The 23,844-nt window shown below is 42.4% G+C and overlaps 1 protein-coding gene across 1 annotated transcript in view; it reads left to right on the top strand.

Annotated features, from left to right (window-relative positions):
* CSMD3 (CUB and Sushi multiple domains 3) overlaps positions 1-23,844 on the top strand; it is a 751,931-nt gene that overhangs the window by 418,925 nt on the left and 309,162 nt on the right. The window contains exons 11-12 of the mRNA XM_048507427.1: positions 17,852-17,955; positions 21,508-21,620. Of these exons, the coding sequence (XP_048363384.1) occupies positions 17,852-17,955; positions 21,508-21,620 (217 nt within the window). The remainder of the gene's footprint in view (positions 1-17,851; positions 17,956-21,507; positions 21,621-23,844) is intronic.

The raw sequence follows: 23,844 nt of genomic DNA on the forward strand, positions 1-23,844 counted from the left end.
CTCCCGTGGGATGTTTGTCCGCACTTGGAGATGGATGTAACCTTGGCGCGTGGAGTCGGACACTCCGGGGATCGGGCGAACAGTCCCTGTTCAGCCGCAGAGGCCTTTTATGCTACCTCGCCTTTAATAGTCCCCGTAGGGATGGGCTCGCTATACTAAAGTTGGGGTTACAAGAACCTCGTGGGGGAACTTTAAAGGAGATGGGGCTGGGTGCATGCGAGTTTGTGATGCCACGCAGAGGGGGGGTAGCTTCGGCAGGGGCCTTGGTGTTTGGGTCTGCTCTAGTACTCTCCTCCTTGGTCCTGGGCTGGGGTGACGTCTGGCGGGAGTTTCCCGACACGGTGTCGCTTTCTCCAGTGGAAGCCTTTCTGGCAACATGGGCAATCTGTAGTTTTAGGTGGCCTTCTCCTCCTGGGAGTGGAATCTTCCTCTACACGGGTTGTAGGCCTCTGGCTGCCTACACTCCCTTCTGAAGTGTCCGGATCTGCCGTGTTAAAGCAGTCATCCGGAGACTGCCTCCCGCCGGTGGAGAGTGCTGCGGCGCAGGAGGCTAGCTTGGTGGGCTGGAGGATCCGGCGTCCCGCAAGCCTTAAGCTACGGGTTGTCGGCGCAGGTTCACAGGATTTTTGCTCCAGGCCCGTGATTGCCCCGCGGCACTCCATGGAAGCTGCCTTCTCTTATGCGAGGCGCATGAGGAGCTCGCTAAGCTGGGCCTCTTCGCTATTCACCTGCCTCTTGTTTCTTCCTGGAGCCTGTTCACAAAATCGGCATAGGGCTCTTTTGGGTTTTGCCGGATGGTAGAGAGAAACTCTGGGTTGGCTGGCCGGCGCGGCGACTTTGGACAAATGCCTTATAGGCTTAATTCCAGAGGCGACCGTAGCGGGTGGCCTCTGCAGGACAATCTGATCGCTGGGGGTTGGCGAAAGCATCGAAACCGTAAAGTTGAGCGGTTGTGTAGGCGCCGCCGGAGGCGGCTCCCCTGCTGATGCATTGCTGGCGGAACTCTCTCGCTTCCCAGATCACAAATTGTGTTGGGCTCGGTGGAGCATGCTAAAGGTGGTTTTCCCAGTCAGTCCGGAACTATTAGGTGATTCCTCGCCATTGCTCTCCAGCATGCCTCTCACGTAGGGGCTAGTGATTCTTTACTGCCTCGCGACGCTTTTGCTATGGAGCTCAGTGAGGATGTTATAGTTTAAAGGGCGCTACTCAACAACTCATTAATGATTTACCCTCCCCCTCGCATTCCGTGAAATGGACGGGGCATAATGCAAGAATATCGGTGACGCTCTTCCGTCACAGGTTTCTTTCTTCTGCAGATCGTGGCATACTACCGCTCTGCGAGAGTTTTGAAACCCGCGCCATTTACATGCGGGCGCTTGACGGAGGTGCAGTGGCTTCCGGAAATGAAAGGGCGGAGCAAGTAGAGGTAAAGGCTGAGCCGCCAGAGAGTTTGAAATGGGCAGCGGTTACAAGGGGGGCAGAAGGAGGACAGGCGTCCAATTTAGTGGATAGAGAAAAAATTCCGGGGCTGAAATTGAAGGTGAAAGATCGAAAGCGAGGGCGGCCCACAAGCAAGGGAGCCATAGGTCTGGGTGGCAGGCTGATGCTTAAAAAACATTGTCTCCACGTCTGCAGCAGCGACACCGGCGCGCCAGGCTCCCCAGCGAAGAGTGCGCTCGATGTTTTCCCAGTCCTTATGATTCAATGTCCCCCCCTCTGCAAATTACGGACACTGAGCTTCAATCTCCTCAATCCGAAGTTTATGCGCAGCTCCCTTCTCTTTACGGGGACTCCTGCCGCATTTCGCTAACGCTTTCAGTTCATTAACGCAAGCTTGTCATAAGCCCTGCTTTTGCAAGCTCCCATACTCACCGTGTCTTACGTCGGACGGCAGAGTGTTCCAGGATCGCGTGTCTCTGGATGCGCCGATCCAGAGGACAGGCGATACCGAAACGGTCTCCCCGACGCGCTCGATCCAGCCGGACTTCGGGTATCGCTGCCCTTCCCCAGGCGACACGTGAGCAGGGTGGCAATTCGAGGATTCCCGGGTTTCGGGCACCAGCTTGTAGGCTCGACTCCACGCGGTCAGCGTGAAGAACGAGACGAGACGCGGAGATAACATCTGGCGGAGATCGCCAGCAGCGGCAGACCGGAGGTCCGTGTTCCTATGAGTCTCCCCGCATGCCGGTTCCTGGCACCTTTTATTGTTATTCCCATCGGGGGCGTGTAGGAGGGAGGACCGGGGGGAGTTCCGGGAGAGCGGGAGGCGGGAGGTCGGGAGATCATCATGTGATGCATGATCTCACCTGGCTACGTGCGGAGAGGAGCTGCAGAAGCGCTTGAGCCTAATCTCTCACTCTGGGGGGGCAAGACTCATTGGGTCCCTTTAAGGCCTCGTGATTGAGCCAGACAGTTCACACCTGCGTGATCTCATAGGGGGACGAGGAGTGGGGGTGCGGTGTGGCGACCAGAAGGTCAGAGGTCCGCTACGCCCTAACGTTTCATTGGCTACGGTGCCAAGGGGTCAGCAGTGCATTACTACAAATTCATTACAAAACACACACAAACAAACAACTATGCATAGCAAGTAAAACTGGACACATCCACAGATTTAATCCTCTCTCAATGTATGTACAGGTGAGCTCATTTTTTTTTGCTGTGGCTACATTTCATCCTAAGAATCTCTTTCAACCATTTCAAAGCATCACAGAAATGAGAAATGCCTTTGATCCCAAAATACCATCACAGCAATCATATGGGCTCCAGTCCTTGCATTGTTACTCAATGTACAAGTCATTTCCAGATCACAGTTGTGTTGAAACAAGGATAATGTAAGAAGAATACATGCAAACAAAGCCACGAAAGGCTGTTGAGAAGCCCTTCCAGTTTTTGTTTGAGCTACGTTTGTCAGTTCCATTCTGGACCCGTTGGCTGAGTGCTTCAAGTACCTGTTTCTAATGAAAGGCAATTTCTCAAGGAATCTTCTGGGCTAGTAGCAATAAATGCTTGAAACATTGTTGGAGAGGTTGCAGTGACTTTTGTATCAGTTTCCATGTGTTGACAGGTACAGGCAAAGGAGCTGAATTTTTTTTAAAAAATAGTAATTGTGGAGGAAGAAATATATGGGTGGGAATCAGAAGTTAACTGTAATTGATGTCATTAACTGTACACACAAACACACACATACAAATGGGAAGCTGCAAGGACTTGCAGGGGACATCTCATTTCCCCCTCTCCCAATATCTGCTTCCTTCTCTCCTTTCCACCCAGAAACCAACCTGTGTTTATCTGCCTGTATGTATTCAGATTTCAATCTCCACAGCAGCCTATTCCTGGGAAAACTATGATCCAGTTGTGTAGTGCTAGCCACCTAGCCAGCAGGGCCAGAGTGAGGGGAAACTAGCCTCTTTTTTCTCCTCACAACAACCCTGTAAGGTAGGTTGAAAGTATGTGACTAGTCCCAAATCACCCAGTGAGCTTCCATAGCAAGATGGATTCAAATGTGGGTCTCCCAGACCATATTCTGAAGCTTTAATCGCTAAGCTGCACTGGCTTTCATGAAGTGATTGCTCTTGGACAGAACCGTAATATATACCAGAAATTTCTGGTAACAAAAGGATGAATTGAATAAAAGACAGTGTTTGCTTCAGTACTGTGCATAAATGCCCAGTGAGGTTTATTTTTATGCCTTATAAAACCCACATTAAGATCCCAGTTGCTTCCTTGTACAACAAATGTCTGCTAAGAAATTAGACCTTTGAGGGATGTTTACGTACTGAATTCTTTTTTCCTCAGGAAGTCTGCAAACTGGTTGTGACATCTTCATCTATTCAAACTGATGCTTACATGAACCATCTGAATACATTTTTGGCCTGAGTCTTTTTCTCCCTATTGCAATTTACATACATATACAAAAAGAACTTGTCCATATGTATGGATTGTGTAGATAAATGTAGGGCTCGGAACTCAGAACACCAAACAGAGGAAGACTAGACTGAAACAGAGGTACCACTCTTTCCCTACATACCATGTCATGGTTCACAAATACAGCCAATACCTTCTGTTCTCTCATTTATGGCATTAATCATTGCTTCACACTACACAAATGTAGCATGAAGCAACAGAGGCATATCTTGGAAAAATAGAGTCCAGAGACAACAATCTGGAGGAAAAACCCCACCCACAGGCACCCAGGTCTACAGCCCAGAGCTCAGGTCAACTGCCTGGAGCCCTCGCTGGCATCCAGGTCTACTGCCCGGAGCCTGTACCAGCATCTAGGTCTACTGCCTGGAGCTCGCACCGATGTCCAGGTCTACTGCTCAGAGCCAACACTGGTGTCCAGGTCTACCACTCAGAGCAACATCGGCATCCAGGTCTACTGCCTGGAGCTGGTGTCAGCGACTAGGTCTATGTGTACCCAGGGACATGGGTTACCCCATGTCCCCATAGGTGATACACCCCTGTGCCTATGAGAGGTATGATTAATTCAACCAGGGTCTGTTGTAAATTGGAGAGTGAAATCGTGGCTAGAAATGTGTTTTTAAAACATAGGGGCAAGGAATCGCAGGAAATGTTGTCCAATATTTGCATTCTTGGTTGATGTTGGCAAATGGAAGGGAGGGAAGGAGAGACAAGGACCATAAATTCCTGTCATTTGTACTTGCTTCCACCCCAATGTGGTTTCTGAGGCTGAAATGCAAGATGTGTGACATCACTATTTTCTACCCAGTGTTAGCTGTGAAGACCCCTGCAGTGTTCTCATTTGATCTTCAAGGATCCTCTGTTCATTTGGGTGGGGGGAAGAATGAACCAATTCTGTCTCCTTGCCCAAAAGACACACTAGATATGGGGATTTCTCTTTGTTTTGTTTTTTTAAATTCCTCAATCGTGTCTAACACGACAAAGTAACTGATGAGTAAAAAAGTAGTTTGCTGGGTAATTGACTAAGGCAGAGTCTGCATGGGCCAAAAACAGTGCCCCAGGGACAGTAAAAATGCCACCCCTGGGGCACTGTTTGCACGGCTGCTGCCTCAAAAATGAGGCAGAGCCGTGCTTTTTCTGGGGAAATGTCATTGAGCAAGACATTTGGGAAATAGTGTTTCCTTCTCAGTGCCATGCAGCTTTTCAGCACCTCCATCTTTCCCCAGGCTTACCTTCTCTCCCTGCATAGCTCCGCAGGAATGGGGAGGCATGCCCATGCTGCCCTTCAATCCCTGGGGGTCAGAGGGCAGCTTGGGTATGCCTATCTTTCCCTTCAGAACTCTGCAGGGAGAAAAGATAAGTCTGGGGACAGAAAATCTGGGGCCTCTCGCACCTCAGGGTGTGAACGGCCCTGGGGTTCCACTGGCATCATATGTGCCGATGGGATGCTGCTACACCTGCCCATGCAGAATCCACCTAACTCTTCACAAAAGTGCACCATTTATTTTGTTTCCTCTTCAGACACAGCAAACAGCTCCTGCTGATAGTGCACTTCCCAGGAAACATCTTTTATTTAACTTTTTAAACTTTGTTTTTATGTCTTTGTTTTTGTTTAATTTTGGGGGGTGGAAAGAATGTATTGTTAATAGTTGGTGCACTAAGGATGGTGTCACAAGGAAGAAAAAACAAACCTGGCACCATTCAGATGGTTGAAATGTGTGACATGCTTGGTGGCAAAGGAGCCAGTTTGATGTGTGTGTGTGTGTGTGTATGAAAGAGAGAGAGAGACCCCACTGTAAATTAAACAAACACCAGTCTATTACTAATATATTGTTATTATGCTTTACACAGAAAAGAAACAGCTGTAATATTCCTGGGCTTCAGAATTAGTATCAAACTGGGGTCTGGAAGACTCATGTCTGAATACCCATTCTATCAAGGAAATCTGTTGGGTGACCTTGGGCGAGTCTCACACACTCTGTCTAACCAATCTCAAAGCTATATTGTTATAATAGAAGGAAGGAGAGGAGATTACTGTAAGCCTCTTTGGGTCCCCATTAGGGGGAAAGTAGAATACAAATGAAGCAAATTAATAAAATAAATATTTACAATAGAAGCTATGTTATTTTGTGAGTGCCGAAGTGCAATATACTGAAGAGAGCTTCAGTGACTTTTCTCAGCATGAATAATTTAGAGTGTTGATAATATTTTATACCAAATGGAGAACAGACCAAAAGAATTATTTATATAGGGGGAAATAACTATCCTGCTGTGCAATGATAAAGATTTTCTATAATTTATTAATATTTCCTTTCATGACAAGAATGACAAATTCATATACTAACTAAAAGGCAGTAAATCACCACTAAGTAGCTCAAAGTGGCCAGATCAGAACAATAAACTACTTATTAATCTGTGAATGTCAAAAATATTTATTTATTTATTTTTTAAAAAACTAATACTCAGTAATTTTTTCTGTCTCTCAACTTTAATGTTGTACTTACAACTTTTCTGGAACTCAAGTACTGACCTTCCTTTATGCCTCTTTATATTTACTGATTTACTTATTCATTTATTTTATTTATACCCTGTGATTCTTTCCAACGGGAAGCGAAAATGGTTGTCATTTTGTTCTCCTCTCCTCCATATTATCCTCACAATGACCCTATGAGGTAGGTTAGGCTACCTGTGTATAACTGGCCCAGCAAGCTTCCACAACAGACTGGAGATTTGAACCAGGGTCTTCCACAGCTGCCCAAGTTCAATCAGGGGTCTGCAACCTGCGGCTCTCCAGATGTTCACCAACTACATTTCCCATCAGCCTCTGCCAGCATTACCAATTGGTATTGCTAGCAGGGGCTTATGGGAATTGTAGTCCATGAACATCTGGAAAGCTGCAGGTTGTAGACCCCTGCTTCATTTTACCACACTAGCATGTTCTCTTACATAATGTTATCTTTCCTAGAAATGTTGCCATATTTCATTGCAGTGTTTTGAATTTAAAATCTATTCCAAACTGTCACTTAAATTTTTGAATATAAAGTTTTCTTTTCTTTTTTGTAATTTATTGACAGTTTCTTTATCTGTGATAACCTCATATTACACATCTCCTTCCAGCTAGACCCCTGGGAGCATGGTAAGTTTCATACTCTTACAGTGCCAAACTTGCCCTGATATTGTGTGAAACAGGCAGCTCCAGTCCGCTGTCACAGAATGTCCCCTTACACTGACAAGCTGTCTGTGACATGCAATTAAGTAACTTCTGCCACTCTGCTCATAACTGTGGAGTGCCTGTTTTTGGACTCCAGGAAATGTCATCAAGTAAAAGTTTCAAAAGACTGCCTCAAATGTCATCCCCCTCTCCCCTCCCCCACCCAAAAGAAAGAAAGAAAGGCGGGAAAAAGAAAAAAAGTCTGTTGTGGTGCCAGATATTACAATTGTAGTGCCAGGACAAGCACATATTTCTGGTCTTGTCACTGAAAAGATACATTGAGGCCTTTGAACTGACATGGTTTTTCAGTGACAAAAATATAGTCTGATAATGCAGTCACTATTCAGTCTGAGAAGTAAGGCTTCATCATCTGGTTTTCGACAACACATTCTCTTCCTTGTCAGTGGAAAAATGGTGGAAAGTGCCCTCAAGTCAGTTGTCAACTGAATTATGGCAATCCTTAGTGGGCTTTTCAAGGTAAGAGACGTTTAAAGGTAGTTTGCCATTACCTGACTGCACCATGATTCTGGTATACCTTGGAGGTCTCCCATTCAAATACCAGCAGTTTCAACCCTGCTTAGCTTCCAAGATCTGATGAGAATGGGCTATCCAGGCTATCTAGATAAAAATCTAACTCTGTGATAGCTGCTCCAGAATAGCTTGGTGTGCTCTCCAAGACTGAGGGTTATACATTATCCAGAAAAATAAATGGACAAACTCATTTTGTATTCTGACATCACAATACACCACGTTTCTCTATTCAAGAGATTAGGGGAACATAAAATATTTTGACATCATAGTCTGAAATAAGTCACATCAGATGCTACCTGGGTAGGGGAGAATCTAGATGTGCCAGTGCTGTGTTTGGTAATAGTAGGATATTTACAGTGTAGTTAGACTCTCCCAAGATAACTGAACTCAGTGGCTTAGAAGGGTTTGATTATTAGAATTTTTCAATCAGAAATGGCTTTGTGTACAAGTCATTTTATCTAAGTAAGATTTCCCAACAATCATATTTGTGCTGAAAGACTTAGCACCTACACTCAGACATTGTTACAGGTTTCTCATCCTGATCCTAAGACTTGGTATAGTGACAGAGATGAGATGAACCATGCAAACTGTTGCACATACAATATGACACAGATGAGTTGATTTTTCTGGCATTGGAGACAGTGGTCATAATTAGTTATTGATCATGACTAGACTTGGAGATTCGGGTGCACCAAATCCCAGATTTGGCATGAATCTGGGTGAATTCGGGCATATTCGGGCCAAAATCAGCCAGAATATGTGCTGCCCGAATACGAGCATACTGAATAGTTAAGGTATTGACCAGACAGATAAGTTACAATCAGCCACAAAGTGATCATTCACCTCCCAAAATTCATATTTCATTGGATTTTTTCCCCAAAGACTTGAGGAGTGGAAGAAAGTAAATGTGCAAAATGCATGCAAATTAGAAACAATATAGAACATCCCAGGCAATAGAATCTTTGGCAATACAAAATTATCTGGGAAGGGCTTTAACTCATCCATCTAACATTCTGTTATCTTCTAAGATGCCATCATATGTTTCTAATCTGTTTCCCATTATTTCAAAGGACAGAGACATGGTACTGTGCCAATTATGTATGTCCAGTAAGGCCAGGCCAATCTGGCTGTTCACCTTTTGCTGGATGAATGCTGTTGCTCAAAAGACAACACTGTGGCTCATTCCGCACATGCAGAATAATGCACTTTCAAACTGCTTTCAGTGCTCTTTGAAGCTGTGCGGAATAGCAAAATCCACTTGCAAACAGTTGTGAAAGTGGTTTGAAAATGCATTATTTTGCGTGTGCGGAAAGGGCCTTTTGTCCTTTTGCCAACTCCATTGTTCTTCATATTCAGAAAGATTGCCGAAAAGGAATTACTATTGCTATTATAAAAGTAGATTTTCCCTGTTCTTCAGCACATTGATTTATCCATTCTTATGAAAATGATCACATGGTTCATGGTCTTCAGAGGGGAAAAATAGCATTGTATCCATTTGTGGAGATTTCTGATCTCTGAGAAGTCTGAAGTTTTAGTTGTCTGCTTAGTTCTTTTTGCATCTATTTCTAGGCTGTCTCTAACAGTTCATTTCAAGATGATGCCGGCAAAGTAATGTTGGAAACTGCTTGAAAGGAAGGTCAAGATGAAAATTGGGGGAATATGGGATGAAAAAGAGTTGTAGAGAAGAATATCCTTCTTTCCCCAGATCCCCACCCATTTCACTGTCTGCCTGGGCTTGTTTTTTCTGCCCCTGTCTCCTCTATCCTTGGCTTATCCCAGCTTCACCTGCTTTTCGTGACACCTCTTCAGAACTGCTGCTGCCACCCAAACTGCTGCTTCTGTTTGCCATTTCCGCTTGAAACCTGGAGTTTTGGAGCAGGGGCAGGGTGTGAAATTGCAATACACTTCTGAGGAGGTGGGGTTAAGCAGATGCTGAAGGTTTTTTCCTGTTAATTTTGGTGTCTCTCTGGGTTTGCTGAGCTTTAAATGATGGTCATAGCTGTCGCAAAATCTGGCCTTCCCATGTGTGGAGCAGCCCTTGGGTATTTATTTATTTTGCTTATACCATGCCTTTTCTTTATTCCCCAGGGGTTACTTGACACACAGCAGTAACTATAGATGGGATTCAAGGAGTCATTCTGGGTACACGGAGATGGGAAATGTCTGCTTCCATGCACCCACTACATACATGGAAGCTTGGCACCCTTTATTAACAGACTGATTGTGGACTTTGGGACTAATCCACAAAAGATGATATCATAATGATCTGTTAGTCACAAGATGCCTTCTTTTTTCTTTTGCTGAAATAGGCTAACATTCTTTCCTCTCTGGAATCTGGAAGAAAATGTTGATCTTTTTGTGAATATAGTAAAATATTTTTAACAGAAACCAGAAATGATAGATTACATAGCTGAGGGTGCATGAAAGATCAAGGTAGATGCCAAGAGAGTACTAACATAATTTATAGTTCAAAGAACTGTATTGTAATCTAACATCCCAATTTACTACATAAATCACGTAAATCAGAGAAGCGGAATGTAATTTGATTTAATACCAGTGAAGTCAATCAGGATTAATGAGTTTGAAGATCACAATCAAATTCTTAATCATAGGAGTCTGAAGATCTGGAAGTTGCATCTGCTGTAAAATTCAGATTTAATTTTTGTATGGGTTTTAGTTTCTTTAAAAAAAGGAAAATGATGGGGGGGATCCACAATTCTTCCTTTCTTTGTATGTGGTCAAGGTGATACTTTTTTTTTTTTTTAATATTCTTTATTAGAAATTTTTTGGCAAAGTTACAGAAAATCAATAGATACAATAGATACAAAAAAGAAGATTTAAAAAGCCTCAGTTACAACCATCGAAATAATTTTATAATTTCTTGTCTTGTACGTGTAAAGTCTAAATTTCTTTACTTTATGTTTATCAAATCAAAATATAATGAAAACCAAGACTCAAGTAGAAGAGAAATATTTGGAGAGTTAGGAAAGACCGAAAAACAAATTAGTTAAGAGGTTACATACCGTTAAAGTCACGGTATTATATTTCTCTATTTCTAGCTTAATTCATTGTGACTTCACCTTCAGGAGCAGGTCGTAGCCTGCCTTTTCCTCTATTTCTATATATATATATTAAGCTAACTAAATAATACTAAATGTTACACTATCTTAAGTTTCATTCCTTGTGGTCAAGGTGATACTACTGGTTGGCATGATCTAGTTAGCAGCTGTCATTAAGGCTATCACGCAAATTGTTTAGTCTTGCTAACTTATTTCTTGGTTTCTGTGTAATAGATTAATAAAGATAATTGTGAAACAGTTCATAATATCAAAGGCTTTAATTAGTTTTCCTAGTATTGTCACCTTTTATTAATCTATCCCAGTTATTAAACTCTAATATTACCCTAGGAGTCTTTTTTGTTTGTGTGATTGTGTGTGATCGATGTTCTACAATTCATAGAATGATCAGAATTTCCTGGGCCACATGAGAAGCATATGATGTCTTATTCTATTTGTAAGTACACAATAGGGTACCGGTGCCCCACATCAGAGGAAGGTCCCCAATATGTCACTTTCTGACAACTCTCACCTTCCTCTGTGACAGTTTTCCATTCCCAGCTTCTTCTGTGTCCTCATGCATGCATGTATATGTGAATATGTGAACACACAGACACATGCAATAAGACTCAAACAGCCTCGAATCAGAAGAAATATAGTGGGATAGAAATGTTTGAAATAAATAAATAAAAATAAGTAAATCTGCCCCTTCTCTCAGCTGTGGGGAGGGAGCACCATCTTCTTCTGTCTGAAAACATAAACAATACCAGAAGATCATGAAATATATTACAACTACAGAGCCTCAATTTTAATAATCAACTGTGCAATATTTCAGAACATAACACATAAAAGATCTAAAAAGTCCTGATGTGTTCAATCTAATTGGACCTTCTTCAGAGGTCATTAAAACTACCCACGCATAGACAGAACAATTCACAGTCCATACAATATTAGATGCAGCCAAATATATTTTAAAGGGGTGCTACAAAAAACAAGATATTAAAAATAATAAATTCAAATAAATACATCAGTTTAAGATTTCAAAATAAAAGGGATGAGAGTATTTGCTTACAAAACAACAGCAAATGGTGTTCTCAGAGATCTCTATGGTTTATATTATGGATCTTACAGGTTGCTATTTATTAGGTAACTTTATTCCCAAAACACTACTTGGCAGACCTCATTTAATGACATATTGTTAGTGAACAATAATAACACACCTATAGAGCCCCTTGCTGGGGTTGCCAGAAGTTGGCTGAGACCTGATGCAGCCAAATGTAAGTTTGCGGAAATCTTTTGGATTTTTTTTCTTTTCTTCACAACAACATTCCCAAGAGAGCAATTGTAAACAAGCCTACTCAAAATCCTACTCAAGTTTATTCAGTGGAACTCATTCCCAGGAAAATGATAGGATGACACTGTAATTCTTACTTAGGGTTGTCATTTCTGCCCTTCTATAAATAACTTTTCATATGTATAATTATATTCTCTAAGACAATATAAGTTTTGTAGCAGACCTTTTAATCTAGGACTGTAATATTTAAATTACCAGAGAGCTAATGTTTCACAGAATTTCCTTAGAGCAGTGTGGTGTACCACTTTTTGACTAAGAACAGGGAGGTTCCTAGATCAAATTCGCATTCACTTCAGACTGAGCTTACTGGGTGACTGCAACTATTCCTCAGCCTGATGTACCGCACAGAGTGTTTTGATGGAGCCTTAGAAGAACAGCACAAGTCATTCTGAACTCCTTGAAGAAACAATGGAGTGAGAATGTAATAGATGTAGATTTTTCTGTGATACCGTGAGATTTCTTAGCTTTGATGCTACTGATCACTCCTTTTATTGCTGTGAGTAAAATTTGCAATTTCTTGCCTTAGAATATACATTTGATTTACCAGTCTCGTGTTTAGATATGCGTACAGTCAAATTTAATTTCACTGATAAGTTCTAACCTACTGTGCAGTGTCATATTCTGCACATGCTCAAAATGTCATCAGTGTAACTCAATTTTTCGCCCCTGTCATAAAGCCTTGTTGCTTTTCTGACACAGATAAGGAAGAACCCTCAAAGACTGATTTCAAGGCTCCACTGAACTGTAACTAAGCCCAGAGAAGCTCTACAGAAGGGGAGGAGGGGAATAGAAGAAGCCTTATTATACTGTCTGTCGAGCTCTGGGAAGCTTCTCAACCCAATAGCCAGTGTTTTGTGCAAAGGTTTTATAGTTTTCTGGGTTTTTATAGTGTTTCCCCCTGTCTTTCATTCACATATATAGGATTTCATTCACATATATATATAATGGTGAATATAAAAGTTGCATCTAGCACATAACCAGAAAGAAAATATATATATCTGGTGGGTTTTCCGGACTGTGTGGCTGTGGTCTGGTGGATCTTGTTCCTAACGTTTCACCTGCATCTGTGGCTGGCATCTCCAGAGGTGTATCACAGAGAGAAGTCTGTTACACACAGTGTCCAGAGAGAAGGAAATGTTTTGGGTATATACTGTCCATGTCCCAGGGTGGGGAACCAATCAGTAAGTGTTTGGGTGTAACTTGTTATGCAAAGATGTGGTTGATAGTATTGTATTGCGGGTGGGGTTTATCAGTCCAGGGAGTGATTCACATTTTCATGCCCTGCAGCAGCGGTGGTATTGGGACATGGGACATGGACAATATATACCCCAAACATTTTCTTCTCCCTGGACACAGTGTGTAACAGACTTCCCTCTGTGATACACCTCTGAATATGCCAGCCACAGATGCAGTTAGTTATTTTAACAGGAATGTAAGTCAATTTCATCAGAAGGAAAGTGTTGGATAAGAATGACTAACAACCCCACCCAGAATAGGCTGCAGGCAAGGATGCTTCTGCTCTGGTGATGCCCCGCCCCCTTCAAAAAGCTTTACCATGGTGCGGGAAGCCCAATTTTTTTTAAAGAGAGAAAGAGAATCCCCTGGATAATCAGTCATAGGGGATAGCAGAGATACACTACTGAAAATCCCCTAGAACGCCCCCATTGTGCTGATGCTGTTGGGGGCGGTGCAGGAGCACTGATGTGCGGCCAGCTGTTTCTGCTGATGTAGGCTCATGCAGCCTCCAGGTGGGGATTCATCCCCCTCTGTATTGGTCTGTAAGTACTGCAGATTCTGCCTCCATGTGAAGAGAATTCATGTATCATGCATCTCTTTGAAGCAGAATGTCTCTATGTAGTCATTGGGCACAGATATGTCAGTGATTCAAAAACTGCAAATAATTCCAAACATGCATTGTTTGTTTTCAGATGAGGTGGTTAGAAGAAAGCATTTATGTATACTACCTAGTTTTACTTTCAGGGAGAACAATTCTAATCACATGTCCTAAATTTCCTCCAAATTCCTCCATGAGCATAGTCTCAGCATGACACTATCTGGAATTCTTTTTAACAATTCCAATATTAGTAATTAATTATATTCAAAACACATTTATTTTCATTGTGGGCACTGCTTTTTAAGAAACTATGTTGGATGCCCGACTTACTAATACACAACAGGCCTTCTTTGCATTCTGTATTCTGTCTTACATACTCTGAATCTGTTTGCGGAATCTGCAGTCAGAACATCCTGAGTTGACAATAAAAGGGTTATATTCTGAGGAATATTAATGTCAGTATTTATCTCTCCCACGCATCTCCCCCTTGGAAAGTGACAACTGGAAAATTCTTTCTGGTTATGTGCTAGATGCAACTTTTTAAAAAATTCCTAAGCGATATTCAGTCCTTAGGTTGGGTTTCCCAGGCATGTTCCCTGTTTGATGACTGCAGTATCTAATCTGTGTCTCTAGGGCAACTATCACAGTGTATACTTCGTTGACAAAGCTTCGTACTCAGTTCAGTAGGAGCAGTTCTTACATTATGATATAGCTAACTGTTAAAATATTGGGAGATGTACAGGCACACATACATCAACCATAAGTGGCCTTTAAATGTGTAATTCCATGAGTGAGTTTAGAGTGAGGTGATGTATTCTCTGTGGAATGGAAATAGGCTGAAAATGCTTTAGCAACTCGATAGTAATTTGGCAGCTCTAACGTGAAAGAAGGCACATTACAAATGTTAATGTATGCAAGGCTTTTAGGGACATTTATGATAAAATGAAGATATTCTATTAAAGCCTAAAGAATGAAGGCATTAATTTTAACACTTTTTTTCAGTTTTATAAGACAAAAGGTAACGGATTCCTTTGGCTTTTCAGGAAAAACCAAACAAATCATACTTTCTTGTTGTGTAACTTTGGTAGCACAGTTTGCATTATGGTTTTGATTTGTTTTTATTTATTTCCCTATGGGGTCATTATATTTTATTTTTGATTAAAATAAGTAATTATTTTTGTTGATCTAGAATTATCCTTATTTCCAGGAGCTCTGTTTCTCAACAAAATACATTAATGTTGATAAGCAGTCCACTTCTAAGCTACCGACATGTCTTTGATACTGGCATGATGCCTCCAGTGCTGGGAGGATATCTTGTGTTTGCTCAGCAAAGAATAAAGGAGGCTTAGTCACAAAGAACTGAGAAAATACCATCTGCATTAGCGATCATATCAACACTGAAGGGATCCACAAGTCATAGAGCTGCATTTTGACTGTGCTTCCAGGTCATCCATATATGGAAGTCAACTAACATACTGTAATGCTTTCATGTGCTCCAAACAGAAATCTGCCCTCAAAACTCAGGGCAACACAATACTCACTTTTATGCCTTCCATATTCCCGGGATATCCACAGATTAGGTGGACACATCCAACAGGTTAACACACAGGAAAAAGAAGCATGGTCATTCCATTTATATTACCCAGACATCCCCACATCTTACTTGCCAGAGAAAACTCCATACAAAGTTCATGATGTCAAAGACAGTCTATACCATAGTAGGAAACTCTGCAAGAAAAGATATGGCACTATGGACCAGAAAATACTTAGTATGCACACAATCCCTGATTGTCAAGCCCTCTATAACTACAAGACTGCCTTAAAAGGAGTCTCAGGCACAGCTGGGATTTTGCACCATCAGAATCCATCATTGGAGAGAAACTGGGCATGCTCATTGGCCCTTAAATGGAATGAACTGCAAAGCCTACAGGGAGAAAAACATGCTCATCACAGAGCTAATTTGTTGTGAGGAGAAGTCTGCAAACACTAGGTCTGCAAAGAGATCTCATGCTTGCATAATAAAGCCATCTCTTGGACAGTCAGCAAAACAAAACTTCACATCAACAAGAAACATGAGATCCAATAGTGGTTTGGAAAACCATGGGGAGAAAAAAAAGGAGGGTACACAACATACAGAAGGCAAATGAATGAGTCAAAGCTTGCTTGAAAAGTACAAAACAACAACAGTGTTGCATTTTGGCAGCAACACCACAGTAAAAACCCACTTAAAAGTTCCCTTAGTAGCATAACCTACTCTGTGGCTGTGTCGGCATGGCAGAAGACAGCAAGGGACTTCGTTTTTCACTTCTTGTCAATGAAATGGGTGTATTATTACTTATGCCTAGTGTTTGTGTGAGCATCATTCTACAGTGGTTCTTGGAAGCTTAACAGGTGTAGTAGGAAGGTAGGTAGTCCACTTCTCTATTTCGAAGTGCTTTAATTATTACTTGTGAGCTTCCTTGAACCAAAAAAAAAATGGAGAACAGGTATTATAATTGATCAGAAGGCCACTGCTTTCACATCCTGCATGTGAGCTCCCAAAGGCATCTGGTGGTCTGGGCCACTGTAAGTAGCAGAGTGCTGGACTAGATGGACTCTGGTCTGATCCAGTAGGCTTTTTCTTATGTTCTAATTAATACACAAGTATTCTAAATAAGAACCATTCCTTGACTGGCACATACCCATAGTAGCCCTGGTCTGACCCTTGTGTTGCGTAGCTGTTCTGGTGCTGAGCTTACACTGGTGTGGAGTCTAATCAGCATCACACTTCCCTCTGTGAAGTCATAATAACTGAAGTAACATGCCTGAAGAGAAATGATGAGGGATATGTTGGAAATCTGACATACCCGATCTGGCTTGCAGCAAGAGAAGGATGTGCCTTGTGCCGAAGCAGCATCTTCTTCTATAGACATCTTGCCCAGAGGTGGGATCCAGCAGGTTCTCACAGGTTCCCGAGAGTAGGTTACTAATTATTTGTGTGTGCCGAGAGGGGGTTACTAATGGGTGATTTTGCCAGGTGATTTTTGCCTTAGTTACGCCCCTCCTCTCAGCAGTAGTGCGCAGAACTTGAAGCAGTCTAGCAGGTGGTGCACCGGCATGCGTGGCAGCCTGCGCCTGCGTGCATTCGTTTCCCGCCCAAGGACTGGCGCAGTGGCTGCGTCCTTGCCACAGCCCCGCCCAGGAATGCCCCACCCCCGGAATGCCCGGCCACGCCCCCATCATGCCCCACCCAGCCCCATTGGCACTACACCACAATTTGAATCCCACCACCATGGGAACCTGTTACTAAAATTTTTGGATCCCACCACTGATCTTGCCTTCTTAATTAAAGAAAAGTAGTAGTGTGGGAATCTACCTATTAGTTTAAAATTGACATCCAGATAACCTCCAATTGCAAAAATAGTGCTCAGACATTATGAATATACATATTTTATGATGACAGTGGCTGCACATGTGTACATACATTTTTAAGATCGCATATGTGTATCTGTATATTCCATTCTTGTATGTGTGTGTGAGAGAGAAAGATAGAGAGCATATTCACAAATGTGTATATACAAAATATAGTTAGAAACAAAAAAAATGCTATAGTCTAGGCCACTGGTGAATAATAAAACTTTTGCCTCTGGCACTTTCATTTAGCTCAAGTTATTAAAAAAAGTAAAACTTTTGCATTTAAATTGGAATATTGGCCTTAGGGGTTGCACCGCGTTGCAAAAAATCTTGGAAGTGGCAGGGGCAAATTATTACCCCATTATTCCGTGACTTTTTGTTGTTTCATTTTGTACAAATATTTCATATATATAGATGAGAGATCAAAGTATATTCAGACTAAATAACCATGGCCTTGCGTAGATTCCTTGCTACTTTGTATGCTACTGCTGATGAAATATAAGAAATGTTCATTCTAAGGGGACATTTTGTGTGTGTTTTTCCCTCATCAGGTTATACAGATTAATTTTGAAGAATTTGATCTGGAGATTGGCTATGACACCCTGACCATTGGTGATGGAGGAGAAGTGGGTGATCCCAGAACTGTCCTTCAAGTGTAAGTCTTTTGAATTTGTATGCAAGTACTGCCAAGTCACTTCCAAGTCATGCAGACCCGGCGAATTAATGTCCTCTAAAATGTCCTATTGTTAACAGCCTTGCTCAGGTTTTTCAGACTAGGCCCTTTCCACATATGCAGAGTAATGCACTTTCAATCCACTTTCACAATTGCTTGAAAGTGGTTTTTGTTGTTTACAGAACAGATCAGCTTAAACATATATATATACAATTTTGGTCTCATCAGCCTTGCTGGACCTTCTCTCCCACCTCCCCATCCCACGCTACCCATGCCTCTAAAAAAATATTTAGGATGCAAATTCTGATTCTTTATCCATTTTGTTCTATTCCACATACTAAAATCCAGCTGCAAAGTGCATGGAAAGTGGATTGAAAGTGTATTATTCTGCATGTGTGCAAGGGGCCTGAGGACTAGAGAGTCAACTCATCTCATGTTGGGTTTTCTTCTTTTCTTGCTGCCTTCATTTTTTCCTCTAGTATTATTGGTCTTGACTGCCAGTGACTCCCTTACAGTGAAGAATCTTTTATAGCTCTTTCATGGATGCCCTTCCCAATCGCAATCTCCTTCTGATTTCTTTGATACAGTCTCCCTTTTGGTTAATGACTGTTAATTTAATATTCTGTTAATCTTATTTACAGAAAAGTGGTAAATTAAGTTACATTCTTCTCCAGACAAACTGGTGTCACCTTCTCTGTTTGCATGTTGTTGTTGTTTTCCACCATTTCAAATGACTTAGACTATCCTGGAAAGTATTTGCATTTGGAGTGAACTGAAGGCATTGCATCTATGATACAGCAAGGCTTTGCAGAGTAATAGCCAAACATGACTTCATTTCCTTGACTAGGTCACAAGCAACTCATGTATTACTGTATAACACCAATTCTTCCCCCATCTGTGGAAAAATGCCCTCCACTGTAGAATTTATCCCCACAATTTAACCGCTAGCACTGTATAAGTCTGAGGCCAATTGCAAACTTGTAGATGGCAAAGGGAAACTACAGAAGATGAGTCATATCTGTCTTCTAGTAGGAATGTTCTCCAGCTCTTAGGCCCTTTCTGCACAGGCCCAATACAGCGCCCTGGGGACGGCAAAAACGCCGTCTCCAGGGAGCTGTTCACATGGGGGGGGGCAGCTGCTTCGCAGCCGCGCAGCCCTCGCACCTCCCCAGCGGCGCGAAGCTGCTGTTTCCCAACCTCGCTCCCCGAGCGAGGTTGTTGGGAAACAGTGGCTTCCAACCACTGCCATGCGAACGGCAGCAGCTGGAAGGCACCATCTCTCCCCTCTGTCCCAATCAACATACCATCCCTGTGACCGTCCGGAACGTCGCTGAGGAGGGGGACTCGCCCCCCCTGCCTTGCGACTCTGGAGCGCTCGCGCAGGGCAGGGGGGGCATGTCCCCTGGCCTCGGCGACACGCTGGACAGTCGCAGGGAAGGTACGTCGATTGGGTGACAGCGCAGCGCCGTCGTCCTGGTAGTTTCAGGGACTGTTTGTGCGAACGGTCCCAGGGGGTTGGGTCGGCGTCATGTACGCCAACCCAACCCCCACCATGGCCGTGCGGAAACGGCCTTAGTTATGCTATGCAAAGTCATGCCTAAAAGGTACCGAGACCTGGACAGCCAAATGACTAGATAGCAATTTCTTCCTTTTAAGGCAGGAAGAAATGATCCCAAAGTAGGATAGATTCCCAGGGAAATGGTAAGATCTCAGGGCACACGGAGGAAGCTCTCTTACCACTTGTGGTGAGGGGTGGGGCACAAGCTATGAAGGACTTATTATTTATGTAGGGTTTCGGATTGTACCTTTAGGTGGAGCCTAGAGTTCCCCCAAAACATCAGCTCATCTCCTTACTCCAAAAAGCAGTTCCCCTATAGGAAATGGCAGAATGGATTCTATAGCATCACATCTCTGCTGAGCTCCCCAGCCCAGTCCAGCACTACCCTCAAATCTCCAGGAATTGCCCAAACTGGAGTTGGCAGCCATAAGTGAAATCAATATTTCATTTATGGCATCATCTAGCAACTGAAGTATATAGAACGGAGTTGGCAGTTATTGTCAGAGTTCTTTTGTAGTTTCATATCACCCTTGTTTCCAAATCTGAATTGATTAAGCACAATTTTATCTTTATTATTTCCACCCAGGTGGATTCCGCATAGCACAAATATGACGTGTTTAGGACATTATAAAAAGTGTTTTGAGGAAGAACTTTGCACAACGCTCTTTCCCAAAACAAGTTCGGCCCGTCATATTTCTCTCAACCCAGGTTTTTCCAAAAATCACTCAACTAGTGATCTTTTCCCCCAACCTGGATTGAAGATGTTTCCCACCTGCTGAGTAAACAAAAGTAGGCAGGAAATGCTTTATTTCCCCTCCCCAAACCTCTTACTTTTGTTTCTGCTGCTCCTGCCCACCATTTTGTGTGCTGCTGCAGATTTTCTGTGAAGATTCCCCATGAAGATTTCCTCTGCTTGCAATTCATCTGTTTGCTATTTCACTGTAAAAAGCAGATGGCTTATTTGGATCTGGAAAGGTGTTGTAAAAGAAATAAACAAATACATTTTGTAATTAAGATGTAAAGATAGTCCCCCTGTGCAAGCACACTCATGACGTTTATCAGGCAGACTATGTTTATGGGGTGGTTTGCCGTTTCTTTCCCCAGTCTTCTACACTTTACTTCCCAGTAAGATGGGTTCTCATTTGGAAGGATGAAAGGCTGAGTCAACTTTGAGCTGGCTGCCTGAAACTAACTTCTGTTTTGATCGAACTCAGGTTGTGAACAGAGTTTTGACGGCAGTACTGCAGGTTGTCGCTTTACATCACGGGGATCTTTCTGTTTACCATTACCATGTCAATTATACTTAGTCTGGCAGACATCTAATATTTGTGTGAGATACTTGGTCTCTGGCCATACTGTCTTCATATAGAGACGCTCTAATGATTGGCAAACCTAGTGATTCATTATAGGTATATATTGATTAGAAGCAGTACTCGCTGATGATAATTGTGCACTTTTTCTTTGGGGGTGTACCTGAAACATTTTTGAAAGACAAATACATGACAAAACCATTCCAGGAGCTGAGATGATGCTACCACTAGTTAATTGTAATGATCAGTGTCAGGATTGTGATGTGTGTTCTTGGGGATTTATTCTATTTATGTGAACCACCTGTAGGAGTGGAGTCTGTCTCTTCATCATTCTGTTATGTTCTTTCACAGCCGTTTCAATAACGTGATGAGAATTCAGGTGTAACTCAAGCATTTTGCTATTAAAGCCTGTGTTTGCTACACACACTATTAACTCTTCCCTTCTAGCAAATGTTGAACAAGGCCTACACAGATTACCATTGCTGAGTTATACACAGCTCAAGCATTATTTTAAACAGTCAGCATTTTTCCTGATAACTTTTCATAATGCACTGTGATGTTCCCATCCTTAGAGTGCTATAATCAGGATCTCTAGCTCGGTTTTGTAATATCTCTCACTTAAAGCCAATCTCCTGCTAATGGGATTTTTATTTTGTTTATGATTAGATTAACAGGAAGCTTCGTGCCAGATTTAATTGTCAGCATGAACCATCAGATGTGGCTGCATCTTCAAACAGATGAAAGTGTGGGTTCAATTGGCTTCAAAGTCAACTACAAAGGTAAAAAAAAATAAGCTTTCTGACAGATGTGTTAAATGACAAAGATGCAAGTCAGAGTTTTCAATTGCTGAAGAATATTTAATGTCATATTTGGTCATTTTGTTAGGAGGTTATTGTACATTTGTTAAGAGCACAGAATTATCAAGGCTGCAAATATCCTATCATGTATCTAATTCTCACAATACTAGAACCAGGGGGCATTCATTGAAAATGCTGGGGGGAAGAATTAGGACTAATAAAAGGAAACACTTCTTCACACAACGTGTGATTGGTGTTTGGAATATGCTGCCACAGGAGGTGGTGATGGCCACTAACCTGGATAGCTTTAAAAAGGGCTTGGACAGATTTATGGAGGAGAAGTTGATCTATGGCTACCAATCTTGATCCTCCTTGATCTCAGATTGCAAATGCCTTAGCAGACCAGGTGCTCAGGAGCAGCAGCAGCAGAAGGCCATTGCTTTCACCTCCTGCATGTGAGCTCCCAAAGGCACCTGGTGGGCCACTGCGAGTAGCAGAGAGCTGGACTAGATGGACTCTGGTCTGATCCAGCAGGCTAGTTCTTATGTTCTTAATTTGTAAGGGTGGTCTCATCATATATATTTGTTTGTAAGCATGCAATCCACAGGACAGATGTTTCTTCAGACCTTGGGGGACTCCTTGACCCATTATGCTAGGAGCACTTTCTGCGGCACTCCTAGCCTCGCAGTACCGTCGCAGTGGGGTCTCCTCGTGTTTCCCTGTTTAAACGTGAGGAGGAGCCCCACTGTCTTCCACACAGCTGTGATCGTAATCCCGGCTGCCTGTTCGCACTCAAAAGGCAAGATAGTACCTTTAAAAAATAATATCGACATTGCTTATATCAGTATTGTTGAGACTGCTTTTTGTTGCTTTTGCATTTTTAGGGAAAAGCTAGCCATGGACCCCTGAGTGGAGGACTGATTGAGTGACTTGTTATTTTTATATTATGTATTACATATACAAAGGTTCTCTGTAACGATTTTTGCTAATGTATTTTTATACTTCTGATCCATGACCATGATAAATAAAGAACTGACTAATGATCAAAAGAAAAAAAACTGGAGGGATGGGAGACTGAGGGGAAAAGGAAGTTCTCTTTCCTAAGACTCCTCATGGGCTTCCTACTTGCAGCTTATTCTTATATATGCCATGCTATTCACAGTAGAGGTGAATGACTGTCTGTAATTTGGTTGTCTGTCTAAAATACCTTTAGTGAGAGGGTGACCCATGAAAAAGAACCAGCTTAGACTAATTAGGGAAGACTTAGGGAAGAGTCCAAGCCCATTAGGATTCTAGCATGTTCGTTTCTATCTGGAGAATCTTTCAAGCACCTACTCTTCTAAAAGTAACAATGCTGATGGGCCAATATGGAGGATTTCTTTCTTGCTACTATTCTGGTGTAGATTTTGGCCCTGAATACAGCTTTCAAGCACTAGAATTATGGGAAACATAATTCCATTCTAAATCTAGACATGTCCCTTCTCCTTTCATCTGAACGTTAATGTTAGCTGATAACACCCCCAAAGGGGTGTAAATCTGTCCTCCCCACCACCAAAAGTCAGTTTCAGGTTGTTAACATCTTCAGGTAGCTGGATCAGCCTTCCGGTCTTCTGAGGTTGGTAAAATGAGCATACAGCTTGCTGAGGTTAAAGTGTAGGTGACTGGGAAAGGCAGCGGCAAACCACCCTGTTCACATATTCAGCCTAATAAACATTGTGATGCGACATTACCCAATGGTTCAGTAATGACAAAATACTTGCACAGGGAGGCTATCTTTACCACTTTAAATAACATGATTTAACCCCTCACCTTTTTTTTAGAAGCGTTTGATTGAAATGTACCTGCTCTTCAACGTTCTTGGCACTGTTTTGCAATGCCACATTAAGAACATAGGATGATCTGTTATGCCCTTCTTGGTACCCTCAATGTTTGGAATGGTCAACATTGTCTTTATGTAGCTGGGTATGAAGGATTCCCAATTACCACAAATACATTTGTCAAACAGAGTCAGTTTTCACTCTGAAATATTGAGCTATCAGAGAAGATAGATATGGTGGCAATACTATTGATTACTTGGATGTTCTTCTATTCCCATTCAAGAATGATGGGGGGAGAAAGAGAGAAAGGGAGGCTTGGCAATATAACGTTGCTAGAGCTCTAGCTGAATTGTCAGAGTCAAATCGATATGATGAAAGTGGGTTTTGAC

The sequence above is a fragment of the Sphaerodactylus townsendi genome, linkage group LG09 (assembly GCF_021028975.2).
Source record: "Sphaerodactylus townsendi isolate TG3544 linkage group LG09, MPM_Stown_v2.3, whole genome shotgun sequence".
NCBI classification, from domain to species: Eukaryota; Metazoa; Chordata; class Lepidosauria; order Squamata; family Sphaerodactylidae; genus Sphaerodactylus; species Sphaerodactylus townsendi.